This window comes from Nematolebias whitei, chromosome 15 (assembly GCF_014905685.2).
Source record: "Nematolebias whitei isolate Nwh7 chromosome 15, NemWhi1, whole genome shotgun sequence".
NCBI classification, from domain to species: Eukaryota; Metazoa; Chordata; class Actinopteri; order Cyprinodontiformes; family Rivulidae; genus Nematolebias; species Nematolebias whitei.
In genome coordinates, this window is record NC_056512.1 from 20,005,703 (window position 1) to 20,016,610 (window position 10,908).

General features: G+C 39.7%; 1 protein-coding gene across 1 annotated transcript in view; it reads right to left on the minus strand.

Moving 5' to 3' along the window:
- Positions 1-8,672, minus strand: part of LOC119421506 (phosphoinositide 3-kinase regulatory subunit 5-like) — a 14,586-nt gene extending 5,914 nt beyond the window's left edge. Inside the window, exons 1-9 of the mRNA XM_037688856.1 lie at positions 8,564-8,672; positions 8,102-8,202; positions 7,941-8,009; positions 7,729-7,867; positions 5,696-5,765; positions 5,438-5,615; positions 4,266-4,437; positions 3,565-3,633; positions 2,670-3,465 (exon numbers count right to left, since the gene is read on the minus strand). Coding sequence (XP_037544784.1) covers positions 2,670-3,465; positions 3,565-3,633; positions 4,266-4,437; positions 5,438-5,615; positions 5,696-5,765; positions 7,729-7,867; positions 7,941-8,009; positions 8,102-8,202; positions 8,564-8,666 — 1,697 coding nt within the window. The 5' untranslated portion in view covers positions 8,667-8,672. The remainder of the gene's footprint in view (positions 1-2,669; positions 3,466-3,564; positions 3,634-4,265; positions 4,438-5,437; positions 5,616-5,695; positions 5,766-7,728; positions 7,868-7,940; positions 8,010-8,101; positions 8,203-8,563) is intronic.
- Between the last annotated feature and the right edge of the window lie 2,236 nt (positions 8,673-10,908).

Here is a 10,908-nt window from a genome sequence, read left to right on the forward strand (position 1 = left end):
TACATTTTTATGAGGCTTTTAATATTTTTTTATCTATAACATTTTAAAACTCCTTCTCCATCAAAATAAACAAACTTCTGTCCATTCTCCAAAATGTTGTTTATGTTGTTGTGAGTAAAATAAAATATATAAAGTACCTTCAGCTTGACGGTTTGGGCTCACACATGAAAAAGTTTCTCACTCCCTCGGTCCAGACAATTCTAACAAATTGCTGAAATACCAGTTTCTCACCACTAGATGGAGACAACGTCCACATTAATGACAATAAAATGCAATGAAAGGTTAATGATGTCCCCAAAACAATCATAGCTGGGTTTATTTTTTTTATCCCTTTTCCATTTTCCATCCATTTTCTGCCTTTTAGACCGTAAACCATGGATGGCCCATCCTGGTCCTGAAGGGCACATGCTGAAGAGCAGGGGAACAACCAAAACAAGCAGCATAAGCCAATTGACCACAGAAGTAACATTCATCAGTTTGCATCGACTCAGCATCGCCCAGTAGTGTCTCCATTTCCTGTTCCTGCTGGGTTTGTGGACCCACCTCAGCACCTCACCTCTGAGTGAGCCACACTGAGCAAACTATTTTGATGTCAGCAAACTGCAGCCTTCGATTGGCTCGTGGATCAGCTCACTGAATGAGCCAGGGCTGTTCTTACAGTAGCAGAGGCCCATATGTTCCTTTCTGCAGCGCCTCCTGAAGGGTCCTGGATGTTCTTGTTCTGCCCCAGTGGACATCCTGATAAGATGTCCAAACCACAACAGTCGACTCTTTCCTATGTGGAAGAGCAACGACTAATCTGAGCTTCTCACAGTTCCCAGAGTTCCTCGCCTCCTCTCTAAGGCTGAGTCATGTCACCATATGGGGGAAGCTCATTTCAGCCACTTGAATCCAGAATTTTAGTCATGATACAAACCTCACAACCTCAGGTGAGGATTTGAACACAGATGGATCAGTAAATCAAGAGTACTGCTTTTCAGCTCAACACTTTCTTCACCACAAAAGACCAGAGCAACACCCTCATCATCGTAGACAATGCCCCAGTCTGTTGATCCATGCTCGCCTCCATCCTACTATAACTTGTGAACAAGACATCCAAATACTTGAGGTCCTCCTCTTGAGCTGTTGACAATTTCCTCTCAGTTATGAACTATTTAAGAACCCAGACAAAGTTTCTGGAGGGTGAGGTCAAGACAAATCTAGAAACGCCAGTAAAATAAGATTCATTATTGTTTTAGTTTCTAGGGCACTAATATGTAATTTATTTGTGAAATAGGTTGCTACGTTTCTAAAAATCTATCTCAATTCCACATGAAACCATGAAAACATAAATATTTCTCATCAAAACCCCTGTCTGTGTGTGGATGAGAAATACAAACAGCAGAACATTTTATTAGAAAAATATCTGGGAGTAATATGAACTAGATAAATTGCATTTCATGTTAAAATGCAGTGTGAAATCTTATTGCAGATGAACTTGCTGAAACCCAGAAATTAGCTTAAAATATGCTGAAATGTAGCTGAAATGGATGAACAAGCCAACATTAGAAGAAAAAGTGGCAAGAACACTTAATGAATTAGGTTTAAATAAGCAGAAACGGACACATAAATTAGGACTTTTAGCTAAAAAAAAGATAGCAAAAAAAAAAAGCTGAAAAGTAGCTAAAAAGGCAGAAAGCAACTTAAACTACCAGAAGGAAACAGAACGAGCATAAATGAACTAAAAAATTGTGGAATTAGCTGAAACGCTAAAATTAGCACACAACAGCTAAATAGTGGCTGCAATAGCAGAAAAAGCTGAAAGGAGCATAAAGAGGTTAATTAGGCTCAAAGTAGCTGAAAGTACAACGAAAAACTTGAATTTATCTGAAAATAGCTGAAATTGGCTAAATAATACTAAAAAGGTAGCTGAAAAGGTAAAACAAGCTTAAATTAGCAGAAGAAAGCAGAAAGTACATGTTTGCATAATTATGATGAAAAAAGAATTAGCACATAACAGTGGGACTTATCTGAAAAAAGCTTAAATTAGCAACAACAAAAAACAGCTGAAAAGTAGCTAAAAAAGGAGAAAGAAGCTTAAACTGCCAGAAAGAAGTGAAGAGAGCACATTTTTGAAATAGGCTGAAAAAAGCTGAGCGCAAAAAAAGTGGAATTAACTGAAAATGTTAAGATTGGCGTCAAAACAGCAGAAAATGCTGAAACTTGCTGAAAGGAGTACAATGAGCTGAAATTAGCAGAACGTTAGAAGAAGCACACACATTTTTGTAGTTAGCACGAAGAATCTGAAACTAGCACAAAACAGCTGAAAAACCTTAGCTGAAAGTAGCCGAAAAAAAGTTTCAATTTGCACAAGGAAGCTGAAAGAAGCTGGACCAGACCAAAATGTGAACGGAGCAGTAAAAGGTTGTAAACACATCTAAATAAAATGAACTCAATTCATTTTCCATGAAAGTTGTGATATGATTTGTTGAAATAGTTCGAAAACTGCAGAACGATGATCACGCTGAAAAACATACGGAAGAAACATGGATCACAACAGAGTGAACGCTTCTTAAACATGAACACATTAAGGCCTAACCCTTTCACCACAGTTTCCTTAAATCAGTGGCGAACAGTTGATCCATGTTGGGTAACATGACTGTTGTCATTTAGATATAGAAGTAAACAACACTGATTTCTCTACATTTGCTGCTGCTTTGGTGAAACCTCCTACCTGTCCTCCATTTCTCCTTTTGGTGGGGACAAAGTAAAACTGCAGTTTGCACGTCCTGGTGAGTTGAGGACATTTACTCTCTTTCTGCTGCAGGTCACTGTACGCTCGGGCGAGCCTGCCGGCCTCTCTGTCGCCTCCAAATATGACCACTTTGACCACGGTTGGCAATTCTTCTACGTTCGCTTCATCGATGCTCAGGATCGGCCTCCGGCGGAAGCACACCTGTTTTTCGAGGGGAAGGAGATCCAAGGCAGGAGGGCAAACCTGCCTCACGAGGAGCCTCGAGTGTTTGACTTTGCCCCCCGTTCTTATAAAGTCTTTGCTGGTGTCGCAGTTGTAGCTCACGCTCTTGGCATGAGGACTGCGGGGCGTCTTAAAAAGCAAGGAGAAGCGCTCTAAGCCCAAGAGAGATTTGGACTTTTTCTTGGGTTTTTTTCTAGTCTTTGATTGCCTGTCTTGTCCCTCCTCTGTGTCCTCATGTGTTGTGTCCTCACCCAAGTCACTTTCCACCCCGGATGAAGCGCATGGCACAGACAAGTTGGAGGACAGAGAGTTGCTGGAAAACGTAGAGTCTCTCGAGGATGACGATGCCACTGAGATCCGATGGCTTTGAAGCTCATTATTTAAGTCCAGCTCAAATTCATCATCTACACTGGTCTCATTGTCATCGTCCTCATCCATGTCTGTTTGGAGGAAACACTCTGGAGGAGAATCCAGGTCCAAATCTAATCCAAGTATGTCCTTCAGAACATCTGCACAAATCAGAATAATGGAGTATTTGTTGGTTGACGTATAAGCAATGCAGGTGGGTGGAGAATGGTGAATTAAAAAGTTAAATTTAAACTATTTACCAAAGTTATCATCCTCCCATGAGCATGTGTGACATTTAGGAAGGGGCGGCATGAAAATCTTAACAGATCCTAAAAACAACAAAGAAATACAGAGATAAATAAACCACACATATCATTCCTTTCATCCTACAGGGATATACAGTACATGCAGTATTATTACAGTGTACATATACATAGTCTATATGGGGACATTCTGGGTACCCAAAGGATAATTACAGAGTACCTTCTGGCTAATTGCAGAGTACCTAAAAAGTAATTGGATTGTATTTGCTGGGTATTTACAGAGTATCTATAGGGTAGTTTTGTTATACATACAGAGTTCTTACAGGTAAATACAGGTACTTTAGAGGGTGTATAAAGAGTGTTTTGACATGATGAAGGTACATACAGGGTATGTAAGGGGTGGCAGAACAACTTTGGTAGTAAAATGAATACTTCTTTAAAGCTTCAACTTGGTTTCTGTGTCCACACATGTCCTGGGACTGAAATTTCCACTGTTTTGGGGTGATGTGCTACAGTGCTCACAGAATTTCTTCTGGGCCCACATTTTGAGTTGTAGTGTGTGCTTGCACTACTGACACAGAACTCTGCAGACTCTTATGAACTGGTCCAGCTGATGAAACTGACATCAATTTACAACTGAATAAGTATAAATTCTGTCAATCTTTATGCAACGTATCTATTTTTTTATTTGGTCTTACCAGTGTCTGGACAGTAACCTGCAGGACCAGGGTTGGTGAGACCTGCTCTGAGCTTCTTCAAGCTGTGGAGCAGACCCTCTCGTGCTCTTTTGGGATCTGTCAGCGAGGCTGCTGCTTCCATGCTACCACTGATGGACTCCATGAGTTGCTCCAGCTCCTCTGGATGTTTTCCCTGAAGATAAAATTAGCAAGGACATCTTTAGGAACAAGAAAATGGAAGAACAACGAGGAAATACACATAAATGAACTGTACGCCGATGTCCCTCGTCACTAATTCATTCATTGATTCAACCTTCAGGTTAATCCCATTGAGCCTCGGGGACGCGTTTACAAGAGAGACCTGCTAATGGATTCGAATAGTGAAAGTTTGTAACTTTCGAGTTGAGTGTTTTTCTGGACAGGAATCAAATGGAATGCATTAATGTTTTTAGTGAAAGATATTCAAGTGGGAGTTACACTGTGGAGAAGAACAGAGGTAGATTTTTTTCTGAGGTAGCACCGAGTAACCAGTCCTGGAGTGGAGTGAGCAATTGTATTTACGACCAGGTACAATGGTGGCATGGCATTTACTGTATGGTGGTGGCCATCTTGGATTTTGACTTGGCAACCCAACTTTCATAGTGATATTTCTTATGTCTACATGCAGCTATACACTTAAATGGAAGTTGGCACGTTGCTTATTTTTCCAGTTGTCCAACTCACAAGGTTTACTCATAATACATGACGACAGCCATCTTGGATTTTGATCTGGCAACCAAATTTTCCAAAGGAAACTTTCTTATGTCTATATGCAGCTACACACCAAAATGGAAGTTGGCATGTTGCTTATTTTTCCAGTTATCCAACTCACAAGGTTTACTTATATGAATATATGATGGCAGCCATCTTGGATGTTGATCTGGCAACCTATTTTTTCAAAGGAACCTTTATTTTGTCTATATGCAGCCACACACCAAAATGGAAGTCAGTACCTCATCTTTTTTCAAGTTATCATGATCACAACATGGATAGATATTTATGGCGGCAGCCATCTTAGATTTGGACCTGGCAACCCATTTTTTGAAAAGATAATTTCTTTCACCCTGACACAGGGTACAAACGGACCATATTCCCAATGCTCACTTTTCGCTCAGTGATAGGGGACAAATATGACACATGACCTTCCAGTTTACCTGCAGGGAGTCGTGGAGAGCCTGCAGGTCACATGTGGTACCAAAAGCCGCCTGAAAGCTGTGCAGGATGAGGGTGGAGATGATGTCTCTGGTGGAGCAGTGGATGGAGCTCAGCTGCTCAGACGCTGGCTGGACCTCCAGAGGAATGTCATCCTCTGGGCTCACCAGCAGAACCACTCTAACAAAAAGATTGGTTCACATATTTAATGCATATAAACCTTTTTATTTTTCCTGCCATCAGAGTCCAGATGAACTTACATGGTTCTAGAAGAGGTAAGGTCGGGGGAAATACCCTGCTCGCTCCGTATCAGTCGCTGAAACGAAATACCTGCAACAAAAAAGACAATTATCGACTTTAATCACTAAGAACTTTCGAGATTAAAGTAGAAAAGTTAAGAAATAATTGAAATACTCCAGGGTGAAGTTGAAATGTTGAGAATAAAGATAGTCTTAAATTAAACATTGGTTTAAAAACAAACCATCATTGGAGCAAAAACTATGATAATCATGTTTTTGTAATGACTTTTTTTTATTGCAGAATAAAATTAATACAAGCATTAGTAATTTAGTGTAAGTAATGTGAGGTCAACATTCAGAGTGTTTCAGACTCTTATTGTGAAGGACTGAAGGAAGTTGTGACTGATGCTGCTCCTTGAAAATGCTTTGTGCTGTTTGAATTTGTAGTATATTATATAAAGTGCATCCAGAAACTTTGGACAATACATAAAAAAATTAAACAAATAAAATAAGGTTTGGAAGCCTAATGAAGTTAATTAACCTAAATAACATTTTTATCCCAACTTGTCAGGTTTTTCTCAACATTTTGATTCAATTCTTAACATTTTAAGAATTAAATCTCAATATATTAACTTTAGCTTGATCATTTTAGGTTTATTCTCAACCTTTTTTATTGAACTTGAACTTGAATATGAACATTTTGATATTTCAACTTTAATTTCAACATTTTAACTTAGCATTAAGTAATTCATTAACACATTTTAACAGATTTAAAAAAATATATTGACATTTTTAGCTTGAATCCTAATAATCTGATGTAATCCTGAACAGTTCAACATTATTCTCAACATTTTTACACTAATCTCAGCTGAGAAATGTTAAAATTTTACATTTATTTTCCACCATATCACTAATTAGGGACTTCATAGTATATGCAGACACCTATTATTATCCACCCAACTTGAGTTTCTTAACTTTATTTATATCTTATACTCTCTTCCGACAACTTTAATGCGGCCCGAACCGCAACGTGCACCCCCACAAATGTTGTATCAAAACGACCAGCTCAGCGCCGTGATGTTTGCTACTACTTTTTTTGGTGTTTTATGTTACCATGGCAACATATTTTGTTAACAACGTTACCATATTTCCCCATAGGAAATGAATGAGAACACTCCTCACATTAACTGCTGCTGTCAAGTCACATGACTTAAGAGTATATGTCCCTGATGAAAACAGAAGCTCACGGTTGGATTTGTTTGAAACTCACAGAAAGTAATCATCAGATAAATGTGTACAAATGATTAACGTTCTGAGCCATGTTGATTCAAGATGGCTGCCACAGCTACCTCAGAAAACACGAAATTGACTATAACTCGTCATTCTTTAAGATATAGAACTGAAATTTGGTGAGGTTACCCTTAACAAAAAGTAGTGCATTTGAAGTTTATTTTTGCAAGTATACTTTAAGTTAAGTATAAGTATATCATATTACACACCATACTTGTAGTGTACTAGAAGTATACTGATTTAATGCTTGTTTGGACTAAATTGGGATATTTTTATACTGTTTTTAAGTATATCAAATAAAGTTTGTAAAAAGTAAACTTCAAGTACACTTCCTCATTTTTAGTGTAAAATAAGTATACTTGTAGTATACTTAAATAAACTACTTTTTGCTAAGGGTATAGCTGAGAACGTACACATACAAATCAAAAATCCAAGATGGCCACCTTAGTTAAAAAGGAACAATTACGATAACTCAGCCATTTTTAGAGCTGTTCAGCTCAAATTTGGTATAGTGGTAGCTGAGAGCGAACCCCAACACATAGCTGTCAAATCACAATTTTCAATCGGCTGCAGCCTGCATGGCAGTCCCCGTCAAAGTTTCTCCAGGAAATTTCTAGTATTCCATATTACTAATAGTATTTTAATCTGTACAAAAACCTGCTTAATGTATGCATGTCTAAAAGAGTCACAAAAGGTATAAACAGAATAATTAGAAGCGTTCATTTGAACTTTTGGCCCGTTCTCCTCGTGTCCGTTACTTCTACCTGGTGCTCGGAGCTCCAGCTGGATGATGTTCAGTACGCTCATGCAGGCGGAGCTGCAGGGTTCAGGCCAGGTCAGGAACCCGTGGAACAGCAGGTAGGCCTCCTGCAGCACGCCACACTCTGGAGCCAGATAAGGAGTCTACAAGACCAAAAACATGCTTTGAAAAAGGTGCAAAATATGAGACGGCTCATTTCAAATGATGTAAACTCACCCTGAGAAGAGCTGAAGAGAACAGGAGAGTCAGGGGGACCACCAGTTCATACTGGCACTGATCCAGAACCTGGAGGAGGAATAAAAACCTGAACTGAAAGCTGCTGCCTCCCACATTACAACCATAAAAAAAAAAAAAAAGGACAGCCATGATTGTCTCACCTCTTTTGTTTTTCGCAATAGTTTCTGTAGAAGGATGAGGAAGTTGTGAGGATCCCTCTTCACGAGTTCCTCCATGCACCAGCGGCTGACGCACAGTCCGGCTTCAAAGACACAAACCCACAAAACCTGAACTGGTGAGCTTCTAGGTTTAGCTCCGACACGAGGCGGTGAGAACAACTGGTACAGATTCACCTAATATGAGTACTGTGAGCAAATGAACACTTTATCTTACATTATTTATGAATGAAGCTCTCTTAGAAACATCAAAACTGACTGTGTGATCCTCCCACGTGATCCTTTCACCACTTTCACTTCCACTTTTTCCAGAAAGATGTCCCCCCTCTGTGTTATTTGGACATTTGGACCAACTTCCAGCTTGTTGAGACATTTTGAATAAATACAAGACGAACCCTGAGGTTGTGATTGTCTTGTCTGAACAGTGAACGTGGATGTGGGTCCTACCGTTCCAGAGGTGCTTGTCGGGCGTGTCCACACCCAGGTGACAGAGGCAGCGCTCCAGGACATGCTGGATCCGGTCTTCAGTGCAGGAACTCTGCTCCATCATCTGCAAGACCAAACATCCACAGCTGAACGAGAAAGACAAACCAGCAGGAAGTCTGCACGGCCTGATGGTGATCTGGTGAACCAGAAGGGCCTTTCGGTGCGTCCACACTTCCTGTTTCTGATGTCATCAGGTATTTGTCTGGTTTCAGGATGAAAGACTCACAGAGACGCGTCCACCGCTCCAAAGTCGGCGCAGAAGACCCAGCCGGGCACTTCCTATTAGAGTCACAGACTGAGTGAACCGGAGATGAGCTGGCAGAAAACTCAACTTCTACTTTTGTCTTCAAATTAGCCGCCTGCAGTTTTTTCAAATGTAGTTTCCTTTTCATGACAGCACTGGGATGGAAATTATTCATACAAAAGTGCAACTTCCTATTTGATGACCCTGAAGTTATTTTAACTCTTTCATTGCTGTTCGGGGGAAAAACACATACATTTTTTCTTTATTCATCTATTCTGGTGAAGTTACATGATTTTTTTTTCTGACAAAGCCTAAAAATCCTTCTTTTTAAAATTTGTCTGAAATTTTTCAAATGCTCTCATAACCTCACAGTCATTTTACTGCGCTCGTGTTCCTGAGGGGGAAAACACAACTTTTATGTTTTTTTATTTTTACCTATATATCATACTTTCAGTTTTTATTTTAGCTCATAAGTGTTGCTGTTTTTATGTTTGAGAGCCTCTGAGATGCTGTTCAACTCACTCCTTGTCCGGAAAAATGGTTTTAGTTTGGGTGTAAAGAGCAAAAACTCACTTGTAGTGTGCACAAGTGAACATTTAGTCATAAACACAAGTTTCACATGCATGCAGGCTGCAGCACCTGGCGTTTCACGGCTGACAGTGCATCGTGCACCTGCAGCTCCATCATCTCTCCGGGTCAGTAAAATAATTTAGAAAGGAACGTTTCTAACAAAGGCAGAGTGTAAAAAGGAAATAAAACCATAATAAATAAATAAAAATTATTAGGAAAAAAAACCCTTCATGTCCGAAAACCAGGAGACAGGAGTAAATTTGACTGAAAACAAGGTTGGATACCAGATCTGAAAAATCTTGTGGGCTGGAGGGTCTTCACAATAATCCAGACTGGATTTTTTTTATTTTTTATTCTCAGTAAATCATTTTGGGTGGGTGTACTAGTGGGGGGAAATGCACACACAGGTTGTGAAAGGAGGGGAGGGGGATTATCTCGTCTCCCTTGATGCATCTCATAGAGAGGGAGGTGGTTGTTGCATTGTATACTATTTAGCAAAATTCTGAACAAGTGCTCAGGTGTGCAGTTTAATCTGTACTTTCTTGTTTGAAAAGTAATAGTGTAGATTCACTTATTTAAAGAAGGGTACGAATTTACGAGAGTTGTGCAATTTATTTTGTGTTTCTTGAAGTTCAGTAGTTTCGATTGTCTTATTCAGAAAAGGTTCAGACCTTCCGTGACAGTTGTGGAGTGAAGTTTGTGTCTTGATAAAAGTGTAATTGTTGCACAGATTTATTTAAGTGTACTTCTGTTGGTGCAATTTGGAAATGCTTTATTTTAATTGTTTACTTTCTACAGCATTTATTTTTTTGTATTTGTTTCATATACTTTTAAATTCATGGTATATAGTATTAATGTGACTTTTATATTTTGTTTTTAGTATTATTCAAGGTTCTTCAATTTCAAGTTTCAAGGCACCAGAGGGGTTGTTTGCCCAGGGCACCAAACAGGCTAGGACCACCCCTGGTTGTGGGGGGTCACTGGTGCCCATGTCCAGCAGTCACTGCAAGAGGCGGGGTGGATGGCTGTTGCCTCTCAGCAAGAAGGTCGCAGATTCCCTGTGATGGACTGGAGACACCCTGGACAGGTCTCCAGTCCATCACAGGGACACATAGAGACAAACGAGACAAACAAACATTCACTCTCTCACTCACACCTAGGGACAATTTAAAGTTACCAATCAGTCTAACATGCATGTTCTTGGTCTGTGGGAGGAAAATGGAGTACCTGGAGAAAACCCACGCATGCACAGAGAACATGCAAACTCCACCCAGAAAGGCCCCCGGCCAGGATTTGAATCTGCGACCTTCTTGCTGAGAGGCAACAGCTCTACCAACTGAGCCACCGTGCTGCCCCCAAAATTAAATGATTACAAAATTCCACTTGGAGTCACGTTCAGTAAAATATTTGGACAAACTCCTGGACATGCTTTTCCAGAGGTTTGCAATACATATATATATATATATATATATATATATATATATATATATAT